This window comes from Rhopilema esculentum, chromosome 20 (genome assembly GCF_057945365.1).
Source record: "Rhopilema esculentum isolate cy_ngs chromosome 20, ASM5794536v1, whole genome shotgun sequence".
Classification (NCBI taxonomy): Eukaryota; Metazoa; Cnidaria; class Scyphozoa; order Rhizostomeae; family Rhizostomatidae; genus Rhopilema; species Rhopilema esculentum.
In genome coordinates, this window is record NC_142834.1 from 11,492,875 (window position 1) to 11,519,234 (window position 26,360).

The 26,360-nt window shown below is 34.7% G+C and overlaps 1 protein-coding gene across 2 annotated transcripts; it reads right to left on the reverse strand.

Moving 5' to 3' along the window:
• Positions 1 to 1,039: 1,039 nt before the first annotated feature.
• On the reverse strand, positions 1,040 to 25,207 carry LOC135687627 (uncharacterized). 2 transcript variants are annotated; one of them, XM_089114595.1, is made up of 16 exons: positions 24,961 to 25,207; positions 23,160 to 23,224; positions 22,083 to 22,159; positions 21,269 to 21,337; positions 20,827 to 20,872; positions 18,523 to 18,677; positions 17,585 to 17,649; positions 16,893 to 16,981; positions 16,046 to 16,112; positions 15,039 to 15,111; positions 14,150 to 14,194; positions 11,308 to 11,449; positions 6,913 to 6,961; positions 6,149 to 6,280; positions 5,774 to 5,875; positions 1,042 to 4,491 (listed from the first exon to the last, which is right to left on the reverse strand). In XM_089114595.1, exons 1-16 carry the CDS (start codon positions 25,012 to 25,014, stop codon positions 4,414 to 4,416), a joined length of 1,308 nt encoding a protein of 435 aa, XP_088970721.1. In that variant the 5' UTR covers positions 25,015 to 25,207; the 3' UTR covers positions 1,042 to 4,413. The 2 variants fall into 2 exon arrangements, with proteins under 2 accessions (XP_088970722.1, XP_088970721.1); XM_089114596.1 differs by lacking the exon at positions 24,961 to 25,207 and having other exon boundaries at positions 1,040 to 4,491; positions 22,141 to 22,159; positions 23,160 to 23,201.
• Between the last annotated feature and the right edge of the window lie 1,153 nt (positions 25,208 to 26,360).

Here is a 26,360-nt window from a genome sequence, read left to right on the forward strand (position 1 = left end):
ACTTTTCGAGAAACCTGATTGGAAATGGAGTCGAACCCGATTCGCTCGTTTTGATAGAATGGTTGAAAAAAAAGAATAATGGCTCGCTCAATTATTCATAAATTGGATTTTCTAGCTCGACGGTGTTCCATTCATTCATTCCACTCTACAGCAGTCAATGTAACTGCAGTAAAATTCTTTTGGGCAATCCAATAAGATCTCTATTCCATACACCTCATTGGGGCAATCCAACCCATATTTGGAGAAAATTGGCAGCCATTGGGCCAGCAATGACATATAATTTGCGTCAACGCATTAATTGGTCATAGAATATTTCAAATTGATGTGATTTTTTTACCATGAGTGTTTTAATTTTAGAGAGCCTGACACGAGCCAGGAGGGAAACAATAGCAAATATCTGATAAGATTATTTTAACTGATTTGATAAAAATTCACGACACGATAAAAGCACGACACGACACGACAAGTGATTCATTAGGGGTTGCGTTTCGGAGTTTACATCATCAAGCACTTTTATTTGTTAGTGGAGCATTCCATTTGTGCTAATAAATGGGGAACAAAATTTTTGTGTCATTAAAACCAAAACTTTTATCCTAATTTGGAATTAAGCATTTCCAGTCTATGCGAGTAGAAAAGGCCTTGTGTGATCTATGAACACGATTTCGTTGTTTACCAGAAAATTGGCTCAAATATAGAGCTTGAAAAGTATTATTTGGTGTAAACGAAAAACTGAGAAGCAGCGTAGTTGGTTTTCACTTTCGGAAACCAATTAAAAACATTCCGTGATATGTGATTTTCTTGATAAATGACTTCAGCTTTTAGTGTAATTATTTTACCAGTTATTATTTAACTGTAAGATAACCAAATGCTGCACTCTGTTGTCTTGCCTTAACAAAGTATGCAACGTGAGTTTCAGAATAAAAATTAGGGTTTATATTTCAATGAATTATTCTCGATTAAACCTGACGGTCAATTCTCTTTGCTTAACCAATCCTTCTTCTCTATCACCCCCCCCCCCCCCCTTTTCCAGAAATTATTCAGTACGCCACTGTATTTTAATTCGTTTAAATTCGTGAGCAAGTTTTGATTATTCTACGAAATCCTTCTATTCTCCCTTTAAAATTTCAAATAAATTACACTTCATGTTGATACTAGAGTTGTAATGAAAGGATCTGGGAAGGAGAACCTCAGTGGCGGGAAATTTGACATAGCGTCAGCAATGAATACCACGTTTAGAGCACTTGGGAAAAATTTGTCAAATTGTGATGGCTGAATACATTTGTTAGGACATGCTTGAAGATTTGGATGGTGCTGCAGTATTAAAAGGGGTGAGTGGACAAATTTAATAGACAACCTAAGGGATACTTTAAATTCCTATTTCGTTGAATCTAACGAGAAACATTCAGTTTGGGTTGCGGTGAGTGCTTTCTGAAAGGGGTTGACACCCATTGCCTCCTTCCTTCAAATTCTTCAGATTGTCTTAATCGATTTTTGGAATGTCAAAGATCTCACGCAAAAATGCATTAAACAATTCGCTTCCGTTTGAAAATACGTAAAATCGTTTTTGAATGGCTTCCTCTTCCAGTTAGAGCTATAACAATGTCATGTCTCTTTGGTTTTGGCTGTAATTTTACTCTTCCTTTTTTCTCCTTCCGTCTGCAACTGACTTATTGAGCATGACTTTGGTGACAATTTTATAAATTATGTAATTTACCGGTATCAATGGATCGCGTTGCAACGGAATTACGTCAAATGAAGCTAAGAGAAACATTTGCGAAAGTTACCATTGGATTTAAATTGATGCTCGGATGAAAATCTTCTCTTAAAATCACTGTGAAGAACTAGTAAAGATACTGAATTGTAAAAGTGCAAATGTTTCGTTCGAAAAAGGTCTTGTAGGTATGGTGTACGTTAATAAAAGTCTATTCAAGATTTATTTAGTCAAGTTGGTCAAAGATATCAGTATGAATTATACCAGAACCTGCCCTTGTGGTACGGGCTTATGCGATTTGTCAATATTCGCCACCGAAGTCTCCATTATATGTACACGGCAATTGAATTTTCCTTCATTTTACAGGGGCGTGCCCAACGGGAGACACAGAGGCAATAGTCATTAGATTTTTAAAAAAGTGTTGCCACCCGTAGGGAAAAACCTTATAATAGGGGGAATTCGGGACTATGCAGCGGGTAATGAGGAAACCTGCTGGGAAAAATCGTGCATATCCGTAATTATGAAAAGGGCATCAATGTAACCGACAGTTTTGCTAAAATTTACTTTGGAATTCAGTATGGTGTAATACTGATTTTTCAAGCAAATAATTCAGCAAGCTAAAAATATAGCAGCAGGGCAGGGGCTTTGTAGAGATATGTATGAATAGGTAGGGGAAAGTACCCCGCAGCCGGGATTCTGAAGAAGAGGAACAACTGTAGGGGAAAGTAGGATTAGATTAACAAGCACATTAGAGGAAACATGAACACGAGAGCGGTAATGCTGAACCAAACTTCATTTTGAGGCTAAAGGTGCGGCGACTGTGGTGTTGTAGGGATCTTAAACTGAAGGAAAATTGCGTTTAGATACGCAAAAAACTCAAGCAGACTTAGTTTACCACTTATCCAGAACACAACCCAAATGCAAAAAGGGTTAAATCTATTTTTAACTGTTTGTTCCTGCCCGGACCTTCTAACTTGGTAACTGGGCTACAATAATTCTTAAAAATCTAGCTCTGAAAACTCCTGACACAGTCATACGGAACTTTGTAAGAAAACATTTTATAAGAAATTTGAGGGTCAATGTGGCAAACATATAAGAATAACGTAAGAGCATGCCAAGCCTCAGATGGAAAATTAAAAGAAAAAACGTTTTTTTGAAAATTGTTTCTAATTTTAACAAATCCTTGATCAGCACGTTTACAAAACTGTTTTCAGTAGTTTTAGAAGAAAATCATAGTTTGTAAATGTATACAAATCGATGTCGAAATAAGAGCAACATTAAAAAGGCTGGTGCTTCAAATTATCCAAAAATATCATCTAGTTCTTATAAAGAGAGTGTACCAGGGAGTGTGAAAGGTGAATAAAATATGATAGCAAACTATGGCTGTGGTTGACGACTAGATGGAAATTTTCACTTATGTTGAACTATTGTGTCACGGTCAGTAACGAAAATCTTTTTTCTTCTGGGCGTTGCAACATGGTCCATGAAAACACCTGGTCATCTTGCTGAGTCAGTTTATGGTGAAATTAGAGTTTGTTCATGGTACTGCTCCGTGAATATAAAATAATTTAGGGTAAGACAGCGTAGTGGGATCAAACAAGATATCATTTATGAGAAAGGTATCACTTGAATAAAACGACAAGAGGCTTTTTTAAGTCGAGACTACTTTAATCTTGACCTTTTTCCTGAGATCAATAGATAAAAATCTTAAATCTTTTAATGCCTGCTTTGATTCAGGTGGCAAAAATATTCGAGTTATAGCCTTAAATGGACAAAAAATAACAAAATAGCATTTGAGATTACTGGCGGAAACTTTCCACTCACAAATGGCTCGGAGAAAACAAAACCTGGGAAACAAGACACTTAGTTGTGTGTTGAGTTGAAAACAGTTTAACAAAGTGGTGTGAATATTTTAAGGTGCAAACTGTCGAAAGGCCCGAAAAAAATATATTGTGAAGTCACAACAATATGTGGATCTGAGCGATTAGCGCTTATTAACAACAAGTGCTGCGAGAAACCCAAAGACCAATTTCTGCTATTCAGAATTCTTTTCTCTGGGCAAAACCAACAAATATGGTAAATTTTAGCGCGGACATGGATAACATGCAATAGACATTCCAGAGACTTCCAAAACATGCATTGTTATTCGAAGTACTTTTAAAAAATGAGAAAATGTAAAGCTACTTCTCTCGAAAATGTTTCTAAAATTTTCACTTGACCCAAAATTGGCCCACAACGAAGTTTATCTGTTAAGGAAACTTTAAAGTCAAGGACTGATGAACAAAAAATTGACGTAAAAATAGACTTCAGAGTTTTCGTCAAATTTCTAGCATAACTTAAAAACCTTTCTAACAGAAAGACATAACAACAAATATCTATTTACACGAAAAACAACATTTAACAAGTCTGGCAACATGTCGTACATTGAGTGCAAAAAACTGGCACAACCTTCAGTCAAATATCTACATCCTACTGTACCACTGTTCTTTGTCTGCACTCACATAAAATATTTGAACTTAATGTAGACTGGCTTAAAAAAAGAATCTTTTTATCGACTTGTTGAAGATTTCCACCTTAGAGGAAAGACTTTACCATGAAATGCTCGTTAGAAGTATTTTTAAATTACTATTTTTTCCAGTAAGGCCCTTCTCGTGGTGGTCTGCCAACTCCTACATGAGTAGGCCATAGCTTGGTGCCTGCTCTTATTTGCTGTTATTAAATATTTCTTCGGCTTTCTGTCTTCCAATATTTCTTGAGTCCATCAAAGCCATGATAATAGCCTAAAAAGAAAGAAATACATCTTTGAATGGAATGATACGCCCATCAGGAGAACGTGATAGAAGAATATGGGCCTACTTAAGACAGGGGCAGAAAGAACCCGTCTTCGAACATAGGTTTTAAAACTACTTGTCAGACTTGCGTATCACAGGAATTAAAAGAGTTCATCACTGTGAGAATAAAATCCATCCATATAACAAACAATACTAACATGCAACAGAAAGAAAATCTTGATAATTATTTAGGGTAGGAGGTCAATCGCCGCAGGATACAGTGGGTACAGTGGAGTTTCCTATGCCAATGTTCCCCTTTAAAATGTTTCTTACCCATCACATAGACGATCATTTTTCCAAAGCGAGATGCTTACAAACAACGCTCTAATAATGCGACGCTTGTTGCACGATTGCAAAGATCTTCCTAATGGCGTTAAGAGAAGCCTGCTTGAACTAACTTTAACTTCCATCCGCGCAACTGGCTGGCTTAGTTAAAAAAATTCGAAAAATTGTTCCCCTCACTGTTTCTGTGAGGGGAACAGTTTCAGAAATTCAACATTCCAAAACTGTTTCAAAAATTCAAAACTGAATCACAAAGTTTAAATTCTCTTCGTTTTTTCATCCTCATATCGGCTCTGTATGTGTGAAAATTTTTTTTATTTAGCTGAATTTTAGCTTCATTTTTTAAACATTAATTTCAATGGGATTTCCACTATCTCCTATTTCCTTTGGTTCCCTCCTTGTGGTGTATTAAAGGGGTTCATATGTTGTGTGTTGAGTTGTTTTTTATTGTAGAATTTTTGAATAAAATAGAAAAAATTCTTAGATATGCTAAAAAATGCAGTAGGAATGACAAAATACAAGTTTGCTTTTCTGATATAAATAATTTTAGCCTCCGGTAGCGGAGTAGTTCCTTTTGCAATTTGAAAAATGAAAAACTAAAATGGAACATCATATCATAAGTGAATATGCTGCTATAAATGGAGAAAGACATGAAGAAATTGAAGACAAAATATTCTGAAAATTGAGCTAAAGACTAGACGTTAAAATATGCAAAATATATCATCAATTTATCAGTTTAAACCAAGTTAAATGGTGCTAGGCATCAGGCATAATTGCAGGAGAACTGCAAGCGCAGACATTAGGAATTAACAGAAAACAACTCAAACAAAAGTTGTGACCATAATCACACATACACTTTTAATCAACTAACTGATAATTAGAAAGTTATGATAAATGAATGAAAATACGAAGCTATGATACATTAAAACAGAACATCAACAAAGCCTACCTCAGGAAGCCACACTTCTGATACGTAAGTAACAGAATTAAATCTCCTTCTCTTTTTAGAGTTGTTATACCATTCTAGTAGTTTTTCCAAAACTTTTTCAGCCTGAAAAGAAAGAGGTTTGGCATTTCTACCTGATGATTACATACATGGCGACCTAAATCAAATAAGAGTAACATTTACTATAACATAGCATAACATAGATGACATAATTTGACATAACATAACATAACATAACATAACATACATAACATAACATAACATAACAAAACATAACATAACATAACATAACATAACATAACATAACATAACATAACATAACATAACATAACATAACATAACATAACATACAAAACTAAATAACAAAACATATCTTACAATTTTATCATCATCAATCGGTCCATAGCCACTGGAATGCTTCAGCATGTTTTTTTCTTTGGTAGTTCCCTTCGTAAAAATTGTGTGCCTTTTGCATTCGATTTCTCCATGCAAAATCTTTTCTAGCGTTGGCTAAAAAGAAAATAATCTTTCAGCTACCTTGCACTAACCCGTCTATATTCATCATGTAATAATCAAGCCAATTTTTGAATACTTGATTGTTTGTAAAATCATGATACAAGGTATAAACAATCAAAATTTAACTAAAAATTGATGGCGCTTCTCAAAAGCACTACTATTGAAAAAACATAAAAACCACAGTCAACTACGTCAAAAACTCGACTTCCATTTTTCAAGACCACATACTCCATTCTTCAATTATTTACACTTTTTAGGTCTTATTAGTTCTTAATATTTCGCTGAAAGTTACTGCTCAAGGTAGAAAAGAAAAGTTATGTATCGGGCTCAGAATCAATGCCACACTTCTAAAAATCTAACAGCCTAATAGTTAAAGACAAATGAAAAGGGTTTTTAAAGGTGTTACTGATTTCAAAGATGTGGTTAAAAGTGGTCGATTTTTAAAAAATTGAAACAGTGTTATTATCACGATTCTACGCAACAAACTAAAACAATTTAAAGTAGCTCCGCTCTGAAACTCAAAGACAAAAAAACAAGAATCAGTTCAACATTTTTTTCAAGATATGTTTTCCACAGTATAAAATCTAGCAAGATAGCAACAAACCACAGCAAATGACAAAACTTACTCGAGTTTTTTTAATTGCCGATAGAAGTTGTTTCTGTTCTTCTTTAGATCTATAGAAAAAGATGAAACATCTAACGAAACGTTTGCATAAAATTTAAAGATGACAATCGACACCAAAAAGTCATTTACTTTTTAACTTTCGGCGCTGAATATATTTACCATAGCTGACAGTGTAAACAATATAAATTTGAATTCAAAATAAAATCTATGTAGAATAAAAAGGGGGAACTGCATGGTCGATTTTTGAGCATTGTAATGTCTTCACTCGAAACGTCGAAACTTCGTTAATGTAATTCACCCTTTCTTTCTAAGTACAATTTTATTTCAGATTCAAAGTTGCATCGCTGACTGATACTGTACGACGCACAATCAGGTCTTTTATGAAACTGGCATTGCAAAGTTAGGAAATCAGTTATTACATTGAGTATTAGGATAGGTTTTGTCAAAGAAAGCGCAGCTTTAATGGGTCTCACATAGGCCAACATGCCACACATATCCTACAGTTATTAAAGGAATAAGATGCACATGGAGATAGGTGAACAGTATACTGTTGTATTTTTCATTAGAGCCAAACATAAACAAAACATACCTTGTAACGTAAGTTATTGCAATTTAGACAAAAACCATAAAATTTGGTGCAATGAATTAACTGAAATGTACTTTATTAAAAATATCACTAAAACATAACCCATTACAAGATGATACGACAGGAAATGCCATCGTGCCAATTTCTCGATAAGCATAAACCATTCTCTGCTATCGAGAAACTTAAACCACGTAGCATGGATTTATTAAGGCTTAAACACAAAATATTAGGGATTGTCCACTACTGAAGTGCATATACAGCCTTCTGACGCCATGGTAGCATCATTTAATAAGACGTTTGACAGAAAAGCACAAGAGAAAAAGCCCAGTTGGCAATAACCCTGATCGATATGGCGGCATTATAGGTATTACGTGGCATTAGAGGGCAGCATTAGATATGGCGGTATCAGAGGTATTACGTGGCGGCATCAGCTGCTGCTGAGTAGGGGGGGGGGGCAAAGTGTAGCCCTTTTGCATCAATCCGATGATACATCCTTCTAAAAGTATTGTTTTCTGTAGGTTTATAATTGAAGAAACTGGCCTATGGGGTGGTGGGTTCAAATAGGTATCATACACATTCACTACACAAGAAAGTTATTGAAGAAGGTACCGCAAAAGTAAAAACAGTCCCAACCAGCATCATATAGCGGTCAAAATGTTAGATTTTCACGGTACTAAAAGTATAAATAATCAACAATGAAAGAATCAAAATATCTAGCCAGCCCAGTAGATTATGTAAGAGTTACAAAAGATGTATTTTTCATTGATCATTCGATAAATATAATCTCAATGTAATCATACTTTAATTTGATATGAATGGAGCAAAGAATATTTCACCACAGCCACTGATAGAAGGGTGCAATTTAGGTTTATTTGGCATTAACTGAAGCCGCGAGATAGTCAATAGATAGATTGTTGTGAAAATTAAAAAGATAAGCACCACCAAATGATAAGAAAAATGAAAGTTTTTGCCTTCTAGTTAGCTAAATATATGTAGTTTAATTAGCTAAATGTGGTCTGCGATCATGTGTGTTCCTACAGAAACACTAAAGTCATTTAAACAAACTATGCAGACTCTGTCTAACTCGAACTCGTGAAAATCGAAATTTTACTAATTTGAGCAAGATTTGAGAACCCTTGAAAAACTCTTAACAAGAACCTCTATAGTACGAACTCCTGACTTATTCGTAATTCGAACATTTTGACGACCCCGCAAACAGTTCGAATTACACAAAGTTGACGGTATTAGATGAATAAAAACTGATAGCTGAATCAAAAGCCCTGTCATCAAAAAACTAACTAGTGATAATACTCAAAACTGTTTAGGGGGTACAATACAAACGACTAAAACATAACATATGTATAAGTCATGGTACAAAACGCTATAAAAGTGTGTAAAACAAAACTAAGATGAGAAACAGAATTATCGTAAAATACATTTACGTAGTTCCTGGTGACATTTTGCTGAAGTTAAACAAGGAAAAAGTATATAAGGTATCAGTTTCCCTTGTCACCCTGTGAATATTTACTGAGTTGTTAACCCAAGAATTAAAAAGGTTAGAGACTACGTTGCGTGTAGTGGGCTTCAGATGTTAAACAGAGTTGGATCGAGAGACTTCATGATTGCAAATACACTAGAAGTACTATATTGAAATTAATAATTAGTGGAGTTCTGTACTGAAATCCAATCCCCTTCTTCCGAAAAGAAATTTTAATCGTCATCATTATATCATAATGCTAGAGCTTAACGATATCTAATGTTGTTGCTGGTGTCGGTAGCGTGGGAAAATTCAGCTATATCGTCTTTTGGAGAAAATCTGGCATTATCCTTTTGACCAGAATGTTATCTCTGCACAGTGCGCGAGAAAATGGAAACAAATACAGTATTTGTCAATAGAGATGTACCAAAATTTGGCTACATATAAGGTTCATAAGATAAGCGAAGAGGGACAAGGTCACAGAATAAGAATACGTTCTGTGACAAGGTGAAGTAAAGGTGGAATGTTGTTAAATTGATACTTAAATTGGATAACTGCATGACTTTGGCGATTGAGTGAAATCGTTACATGATTGGCTAAGACTGGGTGTGGTAGGTAACGATAAACCAATTAAATAGTAGAAGCTGATCCATCAGCTGAAAGAAAGTGAAAAAACTGAACCAACCGTTCAAGGCAGAGAAAAGGAATTAGAAAATGATTTCATTGTGTTCGAAAACCAACAAGGGGAAGCGTGACTTCTTGTTATTGACATCGATAAAACTTTTAAGCTTTCTTCTGGTGCACCAGCTGACTAACCTATGACGTCAATCAGTTGTGATGTGGTAATGGGCACGTAACATATTTACAACTTGCTATACTTGTTACTTCAAAAAAGTGGAAAACTATTAATTAAATTGGCTTCTCCTTTGAAGAAAGGGGTGAAATAAAATCGAGTTTGACGCCAGGTACGCGGCAGCAGGAAGCGACATGGTCGAAGAATGGAGACGTCTGGGAGGTCAAGAGGTCATGTAGACTACGTCAGGAGACTTATTGGTGTCAAATCAGGTGCTACTATGCAAAATCATGATTTGAGCCTCTTTGCATTTTGTATTATCAAAAAGCCTTTATCATAAAATGATCACGCAAGGTTTAAACAATAAGCACAGTCTCCCTGCAGCAACAAACTTTATCCGAGATCATTCATCTTACGGCAGCGAGTCGATAAAAGACGAGATGACACGATTTCGGACGAACGGTGTTGTTCCGTTCATATACTACAGTCGCACCTTTTTGTAATTCTACGATTTTGAAAATCATATTTATTGCTAAACTGAGTCAGGCAAAACCAAATAGTACTGGAAACTGGAACAGGGCAACTGAGAAATAAAATCACCACCGTTCTCTAACAAGTAAAAAAGCTTGATTGCCTGAATTAGCAACGGTAAAATTGAAATAGAAAGTGTTAGAAAGATGACGAAGAAACAAGGGTGTAGTGCTAGGGGGGCTTAGGGGTGCTGAGCCCCCTTCTTGATGCCAAAAATTGGCAAATTTCTACTTTTGCTATTGTTTTTTGCAACATTTTGTGCAAGAGCTTATACAATATGTTACTTATGGGCTGGATACAATATACTATAGATGTAATGAATTGTGGAATTCTATACCGTTAGACATTCGATCGACAGAAAATTGTAAAGTATTCAAAGCTCAAATTAAACAGACGGATCTTACTTGCTCGTGTAGACTTTGCACACCATTTATTTCTAATATTGGATACTTGTAAACATCGCGATTTCTTCTTAGTTATATTTGTTATTGTTACAAGTTGGTGTTAATTAGCTGTTTATTAGCTAGTATTTTTTAAACCAACATTAAATAAAGTGAAAAAAAGCTCCCCTTGTTATTTTGATAGCACTACACCACTGCGAAGAAAAATCCTTCAGACAAACTTCCATTGTTGCATGTTTAGAAATGGTTTGTGGAAAAACTTTGTTTTTTTGGAACTTAATACCTTAATTTAACATTAACAGGGCCAATAGGTCATAGAACAGGACATAACTCAAAGACTTTTGATTTGTAAAACATTGATAACAGAGGCCACATGATAAGGTGCAAAGTACTTATGCGTCTTCATTTCATCCGATCAATCATAGTCTATAATTTACAAAGAGTCTCACTACAATAACAAAAAGATCTCAAGGTAGGTCAGAATACCTAGGTCTGGGAAGTGTAGACTAACCTAGAAATATGGTTTCTATTAGGCATAATAAAGGACTTTGCTACAATCCCGTCCTAATATTGGCAAAGAATGTTAATCTAAAATGAAAGGTGCTTACGTTCCAGTGCGCCAGGACTTGCCAGTGACTAGGTCCTTGAATTTTGTCGGTGACTTTGTAGGTGTGATGTTCACAACTTCCAATTTTCGCCTTTTTGGAGTTGATTGTGGAAACTCCAACGAATTGTTGTCACTTTCGTCATCTACGAAAGGGCGATCGACAATTTTATAGCAAACTGGTTGATTTAGATAAATATCTCATTGAATCCTTGTTTAGAACTGTCTTTGAGAAGCAGCTGGGGTCAACGCTTTAAAGGGAATTTATGTTGGCTGAAGACTGGGCCGTTACCAAAGAGGGTACGGGGGGCGGTCCTGAAGTTTGAATTTGGAAACAGAAACAAATAAAAGCATCATATAAGAGTATTTATCCTTATAGTAAGAAACACCCTTTTTGTCGGCAAAAATCATTTCTGCACCCCTCCGAAAAATTTTTGTTTTCGCCCCTGGCCCTAGTAGAAACCTACACGAGAGACCCATGAAAGTTTAATAATATTTGAAAAAACTTTTAATTTTTTTAAAGGAGCCCAAAGAAAGCTTTATTAGTGCCAATTTGCAGAGATGATGAAAATAGGTCTTGAAAACGAATATAAGAGAAATATTGTCTTCCCTTGAACATTTTACAGTAAAAAAGAAAAGAAAATAATATAGATCTTAATTAATGTTTACTTCCGAAATTTACCAGGCCTATCAGTTTCGTAGTAAAGCGAGGATCACAAACATTGTAAACTTAACAAATATTTCTGTTGGAAAGCGCATATCTATTTAGCATCAGCACCACGACGTTCATTATTGTGGATAATTAAAAAGAACTGGATTTTCAGAGCGACCATGAACGTTGCAAGGCCTAATCAATTTTATTATCAACTGGAAATGTCTTAAAATGAGCAATTTGAGATCTCTTAATAAGTGGAACGTCGATCTTACAATGTCTTCCATTTTCAGCAACGAGACTCAAAATAGGGTTTGTCGTGGTTAAAATAATGCAGAAAACTCCTAAGTAAACTAATGATATGATGGTGGAGACTTAATATAAAAGAGGTTTTTGTGATAGTTACATGATAAGCAAAGAAATACGATGAAAACGAAACAAAAACAAACAGCAAAAACTAAATTTAAACAATTTCACTAAAAAAATGAGAAGATTCGTGTGTGGCATACATAAAAATGCGTGTGAGCCTTCAAAGAAAGAATAGAGTGACAAGAGTATCGCATTGGGGACAAGTTCATCCTGTTTTCACACGGGACTGATTTCGACATCACTTTCATAGGCGTTCAGTTGAGCTGGTAGCTCAACCCATGTTAAACGGCTTAGAAGTTTTAAAATGAGAAAAGTATTCGGTCTCATTATTAATTTTTTCATGCTTGTTGCACACAACGATTTGACAACAAGGAAATAAATATGCGACGAAGAAAAGTCGATCAAGAGGAAACAACATTCGAAAAACATTTTTTTGGAATAAATGACACTGATAAGACTCACGAGGTTTTACACAAGCATCAGCATCTAATTACCACAAGAAAGTGGCAGGCTGAGAGTCTTACGGCATTTTAATACACAAAGAGTGATTTGTTGCTGATTTTTATCAAGTTAGCCTGTTAAAACATGTTTAATCGTACCAACGGGCGCTCTCTTCTGTTCCTTTGTTCCTAGCATATGTGTGTTTACCCACTAAGGGGACAGGTATACTTGATATTCAAAAACCAAAATATGTTTGGATTTGGGAAAATAAAAGGTAGCGTTGAAGAAAAACGTATTAGATACCGAAAGCTCGAATAATTGTCACTATGGGTGGTCAGAGTTATATGGGGGAAACTCAGGGTCTGAAGCCCCATTTCCAGAGACAACGACCCCAGAAAATCACAGAAAAGATGGTCGTTTTGGTTGATTTAAAGGGTAAAAGGGTAAAATCATTTCTTTAAAAGTGACCAAATGCCAACAAACTTTTGACTCATTGTAGCTATACTTTTGACAAGGAAATTTCTAAAAGCCGGTGTCTCACCTCTCCAAATAGTTCGATGGGTGGAGTCATGGACAAATTCCACCAGCCATAGCAGTTTCGAAGGGAAATTAGAATGGGGCAAGACTTTGCTTACTTAAAGAACAGGACAATAGACTATTACGTAATTGCCCAGCCCCTCCTAGTAGGTATGTTAAAAAAGGCCTCGATCAGACCACTCTGTTTCCATTTGCTTTTAAGCCCTGTTATAACAATCCAACATTTCACTTAGCAGTTACCCCATATACGTGGTTGAGAAAATCCAATTCAATGGATAAGAAGGGGCTTTTTAAGGAGCAACTCCAATAGAGAAGGTTCAAAATAACTCGGGTAATTAAATCAAATAAGCCTTTGGTTGTGTAGGGTACCCCCGTGTGTTTTGTTAGTACTTATTTCCCGTTCTGTTAGGTATATCCTCATTCTGCTGTAGCACTCGTAAGTAAGCTTAATTCTATAATCTAACTAAGATACGGTAACTAACAGTTGTCCGCCTTTCCGTGCTATTTTCAAATAGTTGAATCATAAAATTATCTTACTGAGGATTTCAGGAACTGAAACGGAGAAGTTTTAAATATGCAAATCTAAAAAGAGTTTAATGAAAATATATTCATTTACGAAACTGGAATACAAAGCCTCCAATCCCTAGCTTCGAACAATGACAAATAATTTTATTTTTATATTTTCTTTCGATGTCTTACAATATTGCAGAAAGCAAAACCTTGATCAAACGAGAACAAAAGAAATAATTTTCTTGGATGAGAATGGAACTTTTCAACTTATTTCGATACATAAATGAAAGAACGGGCTGCTAAAAATTGTTAAAAAAAGAAAATAACATCTAAATACCAGGTTGACTCTCGTATTCGAAGATGTCGTTGATTTTGCCCGCAGCTGGTTAAAAGAAGACCACATTAAGATATGGCAAGTTAAAAGCTATTTGAGGATTCGTGGGAGTGAAAAGTCCAGAGGCTGGCCATCTAAAAATTTGTCTTATAAGGCTATAGGTTTTGTTGTTTTGTGAGAAGATTTCTGTATACTCAAGGAAGAAAAATGCTTTAGGTTCCTGGCTTCTTCACAGCCAAGTACGAGGCTGCATTAATATGAGGGGCAGAAACTAGCCTCGGTCCCGAGAGACACAATTCGAGTAAAATGTTATTGGGACTTAGTCATGATTTTCCGACAAAATCCGAAAAACTAAATAAAATTCTGAAATGTTCCAAAAAATATTTTTGCTCAAGGTGGGGTGTAGCCTCTCTGCCTTAAAGCCACTGTGCCACTGACTCTCCCTTTCGTGAGTATACAACGTACTTCCCTGAATACATTATAAAAATTTTAGCCTGTGACATTACTTAATAGAATTTCACATCAGACATTAAGCCCTCGATATAACCCCTCTAGCCTAGGAAGGAGTATAAAGATGCAAACTCAACTGCTATCTTCAGCCCTGCTCTTCCCTTCCGCAAAATATTGAGTTCTTCGTATATGTTGTTGCAACTGCCTACATGTTGTTCCCAGCGAGGGGGGGGGGGGGATTTGGTGATGTTAGGGTAAGCAGTTGATGAACGGAACGGTTCAAAATTATCTCAATCATTTCTTATTACTATTTTACTCATCATTTCAATTCAATGTACACAAGCAGGTTCTGAAGATGAAGTTTCAAAATCCTACTTAATCCTCTAGAAAAATCTGCCTAATATGTTACAGCTTTTATAATTTGTCTTAATGAACTACACACCTTTGCTTGCTAAATACTCTTCAGCGAATTTAACATACTGCATAAAATTGTCATCTGAAGCGGTGCCCTCCTCCTGCAAGAAATATATCTATTCTGTAAGACACAAACATTTGATCAAATGCAAAACTTCAGCAAAATTCAAATACACTCTAATTTTTGGTCCTTAGGTAGCAGCAACCGGTCCATTAGTTCCATTATCTAATTTCGATCACCTTAGAAATACCCTTCTCCTTTGACGCAAAAAAAGCAAAATCAGTCGCTACTATCGGCAAATTCTGTTTGGTTATAAGGGCGTAGATTATATGTTACATAGGTGCATTAACAAACATTAAATGTGTAAAAAGGAAGAACCGCAGGATAGGCTGTTCGCCAGATTATGTGAATCTTGCAATGAGTATAAATAAATACGTAGATAAAGTTCAGGAACAAAGCAAAACGGCGACGAGAATCCAATGTAATTCAAAATAAATTAAATAAAACGAATGCTAATATTTCGCCCCGGCATACAGGGCTTCATCAGAGCAAAAATAAAAAACCATTAAATGTTTGGCCTTGAGAATAAAAAGTACTTGAGAATAAAAAATGAAGCTCGTTTAGTAGTCCTTATTAAGCTTTGAGTTATTCAAAACAAAACATTGAGTTCTAAAGTGTGAAGTCATAAAAAATTGTTTTTTATAATTTTTTACTTTCGACCACTGTACCTCAAAGAACACCATGAAAGACATTTTGCACATAGCAAATCGGTTAAATATGGTAATGAAAGATTTGCTAACGGATCACTATCATTTTGGCTTGGCTTATAAAGTTTTGGACAGAGACAAAGATGCGTTTTGCTCACATCATGCCAATTTTCATCGCCTTACAAGAAACGTCCTGACTATGCAAATGCTTTACTGATTTTCCATAAAAATCTATCCAAAGCTCTGACCGAAACTGACAGGCTACAAGGTATTCTCTGTTTAGGTTAATTACCTCGGTTTCTCAAAAAACGCAAAAAATGGACTTACCAAGAAAGTTTTTTTCTTATCTTCGTCGCAGCAAAATGGAAACACGAACTTTTCGTTTATCGGAAGTCTGTAAAATACAACGTTTAACTAACTAAAATATTAAGTCACTACTAAAATGTTACTGTGGCGAAACATAACTTGCAATTTCACAGTTATTGTTATTATTTTGCAGCCACTACAAGAAGATTAATTACAATATGTTTCTGATTGTAGAAACAATTTCTAAAAGGGAGGACTCTAGGAAAGCAGAAGGCACACAGGATTAAACTAGGCTAAAAGAAAGAAATTACAGAAAACAAAGTTTTGCAAGGAATGAGCATAGCATATATACTAAAGATTTCATTGGATGCTATAAAATAATAAGCGCTTTTTTATATGAAAAATCAAAATGATTTAAGGACAATATTATTATTCTAGTAAAATATTCGGTATAGTAGCCAATGGAATACAATACCGAAATACATGAAATTCTTGCACTCAGGTACACGAATAAGAATAGACTCTTTAAAATTGCTAAAGAAATCTTCGTCTCTCAATTTAAATTGTTATCACTAGAAGCGTCCATAGAAATCATTGTCGTGAATTTATATATATATTAATAGGAAAAAAGAAAGTTGAATGGTTTTGTGCCAAAATTGGAAATTGGTATGTTCGATTATGTTTACATCTAGAATTCGACAATTTATTTTCATTTTCCTTGCAGAAATGTTCCAATATATTGCATTGTACATAAAATTGTACTTCATTGTATGCAGTGTTTCAATATATCAAAGGAAGTTAGATTTATTTAAAACTGATGAAATAGAGTAAGGTTGATAAAAAGGCTAGGAATTGAAACCAAACTCACATTACGCGGTTCATTCCTTCAATATTCCAGTTTTTATCAAAAAAATACACCCAAACTTTTGGCTTTTTTCCTTTCACGATGGAATGAAACTAAAATTCAAATTTATAAGAAAATTAACTTGAAAAACTATTAACTCCTTAAGCCCTGACCAAACGAATAAAACACTGGCATAAAACATCCTTCAACATTGTTGCATAAAACATGTTTTATTCGTTTGGCTGCCATGTTTTACGATGTTTTACGATGTTCTATGATGTTTTGCCAAATTTGATCATCAAACATTTCGTAAAACATCTCTTTTATTCATATCTTTCATCGACAATGTTGCGCTCGTTTGGCCATCCCTTAAAACATTTGAAATTGAAATTATTGAAATTAAATTCAACTTCATTTTCATATGCTAAAGGCCATTCATATCTCTTTGAATACCGTATATATTTTGGTTTGCATCACAACGTAAAACGTGAATCATGTCAAATATCGGTATTGACTTCGGTCTATGGCACAGCTTATACCAGAAAATAAGCGAGAATACTTTATGAAATATTTTCGACTAAAATCACTTACGCACATATTAAATAAACTTGCAATTGTCTTTTTGATTCAGCATGCTTATTGCATATGAATATATCATTCCATATTTTAGCATTGATCGTTTTGAATTGAAGAAACAAAACAGCAAGGTAACTCACAACTCCTGGCCAGTATGGTTCGGCTTTAAATTTCGCCCAGACAACATCACCTCTTGCCATCGTTTCTAAGAAGCAAATGAAAAGTTCAGGATTTTCAGGTATTTAAAAACATTTAGTATTCATTATATGTTGCAGGAGTTACATTATTCTAGTAACGCCAGAAAATTTCCTTTAATAGACCTCACTCTTCTTTTCAGAACGTTTGTCATAGAATTCTTAACTTCACTGCCGAATTCCTACGGCAGGATAATAATAAATAAATTTGAAAGAAACTTTAGTATATATTCTTCTTTTTAAAAACAATTTCGTTGTTTCGAAATTGGTCAACATTTTAGAGCAAATTAAGAACAAACTGTGGCAATGGTACTTTAAAACATAAAGAGCAAAGTTGTTAAGAACAATAGAACATGAATTTATTAAAAAGCATTAAGGAATTATTATTATTAATGAAAATTCTTATGATAGGGTATGTCGTTTGCTGAAACAATACTAGCATTATAAAAAGCCAAAGATTTTTCTGCCGTAAAATATGTTATCTGTCTTAATTTCTCCGACTTCCCCGTAATCAATTAGGAGAAAAGTAAGAACAGTCCAGCCACAAACGTAGGGAAAATCTTTACAACTATTCTTGTTCTAAACTTTTGATCAATTAAACTTTTGATACAATCGAAAAAATTGTGACTTCTCTATAAAAAGCACTAGCGGTTTTACGGAGAATCAAAATACATCGAGAATGGTTAAATGATAAATGGATGGGAATGATTTATAGATAAGCTCTGGTTTGAATTTTGTGTCAAAAAGACAACAAAATCATCTCCGAAATTCATAAGTAGATTAATATACCTGTTAATGTTAATACTGGATTTGAAAATTGAGATACAAGGAATATAAGAGGATTTGAGAGGATAATTAAAGCAAATGAAAAAAAGTAAGTAAACCTGGCGTCTTTTTAATTGGCGTAAAAGCAGCAGGAAGATCTTCTCCCTCACTTTCACAGCTATTTTCATTGCTGTACTGGAGGTCAGCATTGCCATCGCTGAGGTGATATGGTTCGCTGCCAGACTCCCGTTTATGGCCACTCTTTTTGCAAGTGCTATTAACAAGGAGAATAAAATGCAGAATTAAAGGATTACACGATTTTAAGATAATTCCAAATCGATTTAGAGCATCAGCGCTCATTTAAGGTGCCGAATCCATACGCGGACTTCTCATCTCATTCTATCTCCTCTTGGAGACTAGCACGTGAACTCAAACACTGTTTTGAAGGAAAGGGGAAACGACACGTTATTCTAGAATAAAAACTACAAAACCAGGACAAAAAAATGGGTGTTTCACGGTCCTTTGGCAGCCATCATACTGGCATATATGCCTGGCATATAATACTGGCAGACATATATGGCAGCCCTTTGATGAGGTCAATGAAAAGATGTACAAAATCAAGCATGTATATGATATACATTGTATGGTGTATTGAAATGCATCTTTTTGGAACTATACAGGACTCTACTTGTCTTCCCCAGAAACACCTTCCAACAATTCCTCACCATGCTGACTAGATTTATGCAATGATTCCTGCTTGTACCGACCACTTCATACCCTGTTAACAACGTTTTAAATCATCTGCTTCGAAGAATATCTCGTTTTACATCAACCCGACTGACTTGGAAATAATGCTGACTTGAAAAGAATAAAACGATGCCCGTAAGGAAACAAATGTCAAGACCATCTAATGATCAGCCTCCAGACTTCCATTAGAAGCGTAAAGAGAGTTGCCAGATCCTCAACACTTTCAACTTCGTTCGTTGAGTATTTGAGGTGCAAATAGTACCACGACAATAATCAAAGTTCACAGACAAATCTAAACTCAACATCGCAGCTTTAGGATATAAAACTTATCAATTAGCTTCAAACAACACTTAAGTTTATGGCAAGCATATGAGGTTATAAAAACAGCTTTGATTATGAAAAGGTATCTTCCACACAACTGAGGGCTTTTTCACCCATTGCAACAGACTTTAGCTTAAGAAGGCTGGAAAGAGCAAGACATAATCATGCTTTCAAGACTCACACCGGTTAAGAGAATTTCAAAGGACTTTTTCTACGCGCTAAACTTTGCCGATATTATCGCTTTTGATATTACAAATAAATGTGGGGAAAATTGTGGAATATAAAAGGTTAACGAAAACTTTAAAAGTCCTTTGAAATTCAGGGTTGAGGTTAACATTTGCTAGACTAGACTATCCAAGCTTTTAAGATTTGCCCAGCTAAGATAGGTTGAAACGAGCCGAAGATAACCTATAAATCTTTTAGAAATAGCATCGTATTGACATAAAACAGGCAAGTATAAGAAGATGCCAAATATAACAACAGAAGGTATGCCGAAACAAATCTTCAGTTTCCTTGGTATTACTTTCAGTCTCATTCCACCAATGATTAAAGTAATGCCAGCAAAAAAGGCCGCAAGAGATTTTGCAATAGTGAAAGAAAATCGGATATCTTTTAATCACAGTCTGCCAAAACGCAACAACTCAATGAATGCTTGAAATTGAACTAACAAGGCCATATACAAGCGAAGGTAATTCTTCAATACTTCACAAAACCAAACCGTTGGCCTAGACTTACAAAGAGGGCTATATCTTCTTTTTAAATCGGTTTGCAGCTACAGAATCAGCTGTCATTCTTTGGCGATGCGATGCGTGGTAACAAAATGCCGTGGGTGGTATCATCAATCCAAGAAACAAGTGCAGGAAACGTTTAGGCTAAATGGGGGCGATCTCTTCCTAGTAGTTTAGAATCCTCCGATGTTTTATTTTTCGAAAAGCATGCCTTGTAAATGCATTTTTTCAAATTAGCAAAATTTCCTTTTTAGGACATTACATCGAATTATGCCAAAAATCTTACAAAGGGAAAAAACTTTATTGGACACATTCATGTGACAGATTTTGATGGTAATCGCCTTTATTTTTCAACAGGATTATAGCTGTGTACCACCATCAAGATAAATTATTTGAAGAACAGCACAAAATTATCAAAATCAAAAATATCATGACGTTTTGCTTATATAACCCACAAGCTATGAAACTTCAGTCAAAATATCAAATGCAGAAATTTCGAAGTTGCAATCTCAAATCGTCGCCACAACTAAAATGATTTGTTTGTTGACTAGAATGAGTAAAATTGAAAACTGGAAAAAAACAAAAGGCTAAAATTATTGGCCAAGCAAAATCATAATAAAACATTACCTTAATTTACAAGCAGTGTTCAGAGATCTCTTCACAGAAGAAGAACCTTGAAGAACAAATGCATTAGTTAAAAAAATTAAACTTTTTAAAAACACTTTTTTTAAGCTATATGACTACTTCTCTTGACAAAGACTTGAAGTAGGAGATCCATCAAAACCCTAAGTTTACTGAAAGGAAACTATAGTTGTACCAACAGAATCGGAATTTACAATGCGTTCATCAAATTTAGCAGAAAGATATCTTCAAAGAAATTATACCACCAGTCAAGGATGAGCCTAAAACTTCAAAGTGGGGAAGGGGCATAGAATGAAAAAGTCTGATCAATAATCAACTAGAAGTTTTTCCCTGCCCCCCCCCCTTGGTACAGCTCCTATCATCTCATTTACTGGGGCACATTCTTCTAAGTGAAATACTTTTACAAATAGCATTGTCATTTATTTACTTTGATGTTGCTTTTCTGCCTCCTCCACAGCCCTTTTAAATGACAGACATTTCTGTTTCATTTTGAGATCTGAAAAGAAAAGATCATGATTGTTTGAAGGGTTTTTTTGTCTATAGAATTGATCGGTAAAGGAAAATACAGAAATCTTGCATTAAGGTCAACAAAACTTTTCTATGTTCATAATTTACATCAAAGATGGCAAATTTTACAACAAAGTTGGCATAATTTACATCAAAGATGAAATTTCTTAACATTAAATTAATTACCAATGTTAAAACATGCAGACAAAAGCAAGCTGGATGGCAAAATAGCAATGGGTACCAGAAGAGACATAAAATTGACATCATGCCAAATAGCAAGTGTCAATTCCACTTTTCCAGAAAGTCTAATGTGATCTATTTAACTGTAGACACTCATGTAATCTTCCAAGAACATTAAAGTAACCAAAACTGTGTTTAATAGGGACAACAACAATTAATATTCAGAGGCCTCCCAACTTTACAGAAAAATATTTTCGGAAAAAGTTTTCACAGTGCTTGAAGTGATGGTAGAAATGAGACTCAATTACAAGATTCCCCTTATCTATATTGGAAAGATCAGACACAACTGGGACAACATTTGCAATATTTTATTCACCAAAATTTTCTGGACCACCTGTAGTTCAGAATAATAATCAATCAACTGTCCATGTTCTATACCATGAATTATACCAATAATTATGATCTTTAGCATCATTGTCATCATTTGGAAATTAGCAAACAAAACACAAGAAGTGACAAAACTTAAACAAAATATCTTGAAGTTCTACACTTACTTTCTCCAACATTTATAAAGTTAGCTTTCTCAGAACAGTTCCAGCAAGCAATACCTACTTTTTTAGACATTCGACGACTAAAATAAGATAGTGAATTTGATATTACATCAGATATAAAAAAGACAATCGAAACAAAGGTCAAGTGCCTTAGGATTTAATGCAAAATTTCAGAGCACTATCCAAAGTGATATCAGGATTCAAAATTATGTAAAAATAAGTTGTACTGTTAATAAAGTTAGCAAATAAATTGAGTACCAGAATGAAATAAAATACTTTGATTATTAAAGTATAAATATTTTCAACAATCAAATCATTTTATTTCATTCTGGTACTCAATTTATTTGGTAACTATATTATCACTATTTTAAATCAAGCACTACACGCAACATACACATTCAATTACTTGTATTGTTGTTTGAAATGGTTGGAAATGTGGCAACGTTATAAAGGAACCTAACCACAGAGTAAAAACCGAGAAATTATTACATTCTTTAACCCTTGCAAATTCACTAAAATATCATTGTTGAAAGAAGGAAAACTTTTATTTTTAGCAACCAGCTTTTTACTTCAATGCTTTCAAAAGTAAATTTCAGTAAATTTCATGGATATCTACTAATCTGAGTGTTGCCCTCAGGTCTTTAATAAATGAAGGACTCAGAACTTTTCAACATTCCAATGAGCCTTAAAGACATTAGAAAAAGAAGTTGAAGCTGAACTATGTCTAAACATGAAATAAATGAATATCTAGATCCTAACAAATGAGGGGTAAGGACATTACATCTGGAGCAGGCCTTGTTTTTTTATATACATTTTTTATCAATGGCCAAAATTGAAAAATTAAGGCTGCATAACTTGCAACTCTAAATAGCACCAGTAAATAGAAGTTTTGTAGAGTTGTCAATCTATGTTCTGACGTTTTATACTCTGGACAGCTTAGTAGATGAAAAGCATAGTATGACACAACATGTTTGCTATTTGCAAAGCTGTTTTTAAATCTTGTACCACAAAAAGATTTTTTGTAAAAAGCACTGTTGACATGCAAATAATAATAAAAAATTACAATGCAACATGATTTACCATTCATTTCTATCAAATAGATGGACAAATTCAACTTTCTGTCCCTCAACTAGTTCCTCAATGACCTATAAAGAAAATAAACCAGGTTATTTTGGCATAAACATAATAAAAATGTATTATAATCTGAAATAATTTTTAGTAGGCAGTAGGTTTTATCAATAATTGTGGTAGGCATATATGCATGTATATACACAGTTCTGGTATGTTTAAGATGACATGAAAATATATTAACTATTCAGAATGAATACTAGGGCTAAAGTGTGATAATAAGGCCTTTTTTAATTTGAGTTGCCTTTTCAATAGTTTTACTGAGTATTCCAATACAGTTAAAACCTGCACTAAAGAACCTAAGATTTTGAACTCAGCCTGTGTAGGTTTAGCATTGAAGCTATGTAGGTTTAGCTATGAGGTACATCCTACAATCAGTGTGTAGGTTCTTAATATAGGCTCCCAAAAAAATGTCAGAAAACAAGGAAAGTTGAAGGTTTAGCATTGAAACACGATGGCATTATAGCCAGCAACATAAAACTTACTCTAAAAACTTGTCCTTTTTAGCCCTTGAGACTGAATAAAAAAGTTTGAGGCTGAGTTTTTTTTAAATGGGTCATGCATAGACCTTATTCAACAAACAGAAACTTGGCACAGATAAGATACATTGTTGTGTGCCTATAGGATCTTAATGAATTGGCTGACTGACTTTAGAAACTTGGTGTGTAGACTTAACCAAAGATTGATAGCAACTTATTTCTACAAACTTTTTAAAACATCAGACAAATTCATAGCAATCTGACCCATGGGGTTTCTGCCTCTATTCTAAAATAAAACCAAACTTGACACATTTTGCAAAAGACTATAGGAACGATACTAATGTAGCATGAATCGCAATGGTTCCTATCTTATCCTGTGACTTTCCATCGTTGATGTTACTTCGAATCTCATTTAACGTGCAGAGAACACGGAGCTAGTGAGAGAGACAGTGTGTTGCCTGTGTAACTCTGATGTGAACTGAACTAAACTGACTAACATACAAATTAACATACTTATATACAAATTAAATGTGCTGCATAATAGTGTGTTGTGATGATGTAATGATGCTGCAATGGAAAAGGAAAGATCTAAACTTGGGAAGAAATCAGCATGACATAGATGTGTGAATGTGTAAACAATGGTGAAGGGAATGTCCTGTGGTTGGGTGATGCAGTGAATGACGTAACTTGAAGTCATGGCAATGGCATGATCGATGAAGAAGTAGGAAGTGCGTGTAAAATGGCCTAAGTAGAGTCACTACAAGACCCTTTCCAAAATAGAGACTTAAATCAATCAACTTCAGAAACTAGGGAACAACTGCCATTTAACTATACCTAACGAAATAGATTGTACTATTTATATATTGTTATCAAGTTTAATTCAATATAGATTGCCAAGACCTTGCCCATTTTTTGCTATTTCTGATTTCAGTAGGAGTTCAAAATATTCCACGTACTAAATGTTGTCTTCGTTCATTTTCTTCCACCTGATTTCAGACTAACTCTTATAATCATAATTGTTGATTCTATATAGTATTGTAAACAAACAAAAATCTAAATCAGCCCTTCTTTAGATCAGCCCCGTCAGAGTAAATGTCTACATATCAACTTCAAAGTCTCTTTCATTGCAAGCCAAAACTAGCAGATTCTTCAACAGACGCTTACACCTTAAGACAGGCCTAAGAACACCAGTCCTACTTCTTCTGTTCTCGCTGCATCATGACGATCAACATGGATGATCAAAAGTTAAAGGAAGATCTTTGTAATGTGTTTACCTCCCCAGGCCAATAAATCCCACGATGAAACTTAGCCCATATTATTTTGTCCATCTCCAAATCGACATTATTGAAATCTGAGATACTCTATCTTTGCTGTATGCATCTCCCGCCAAATTTCAATGTCACGTGCATAAGGAATCTTTGCTCTTTTGGCCTCTTCTCCATATTCCCCATTGTGCTCTTTTTTTGGACCATTGTGCTTGTCTAGTGGTAAATATCTGATAAATATCTAAAACTCCCCAGCTCTAGCCAAGGCATGGTCTCCGACACAGGTTTGAAAGTAGGGAGGCAAGGGAAAATTTAACACCCATATCAAAATATATTTTGAAAAAGCTCTATTTTTTGCAAAAAAAGTGGGGGGGGGGCATAAACCTCCGGCCACCCCTTTCGTCTGGTGGGCAAAATCGATTGGAATGCCCTAAGGGTATTCAAAATAATTTTTTGGGACAATGCATTAACCTACTTGGTAAAAATCCTTATTTTTGAGAACTAATTTGAAGTAACTGGCTTGCATAAACTTGTTGCAGATTCATTCGGATTTCTACTTTTCTTAAACATCCGTCTTTTCAGGCATCCATCAAAACACCAGATTTCTAAGCAGATTTTCTAAACACATAATAGGGTCCTGAGTTCAGGCCAGCTTTTATTTCACTTTTGTCACTTCTAGGAGCAAACCTTTGTTATTATTAGGAGAAGGAAAATAGCCTATTGTTCAGAGCAATAGAATGTCATTGAGGCTGCAGGGACAATTGTCCTCTAGTTAGTATGTTAAAAAGGTCCTGTTTAGTTGCTGTTGCTTCTGCAGAATATGCTTTTAAAAAAGGAACCTCGTAGCTTCAGCGATCTAATACGAGCAAAGAAGTATCTTAGGACTTGTCCTGTTGTCTATTCGATAGAAAACCAAAAAGGGCAACAAATGACTATTAATGACAGATGACTAGAGGAATGCAAAAACCAAAAAGGGCAATCAAATGATTATTAGTGACAGATGACTAAAGCAAAAATGCAATTTCGGTAAATTAGTTTGAAAGGCTATGATCGGTTAAATTTATACTCGAGTGTTATGTTACTCAATGTTACTCATTCGTTTAATTTTCATACGACATTATCTTGCTCTGTAAATTTAATCCTTGTTTTGTTAGCTTAAAATTTAAAAGGTAATTTGAAGATAGCAATTATGTTAAACCATACGTAAAATATACAATATATACGTAACATATAAGCTTTTCGTCTGATACTCCTCAGATCATAAGCGGTCCAAATTCTTCTTTACTTGCCCGTTTAAAAAAAAGTCTTTCACTGTGTCAAATGTGTTCTCTTACTAAGTTGAAATAACCTGCATGACAAAAATGACATAAGTTATTTTATCTTTAACATAATTCATAATTTATTTTTAA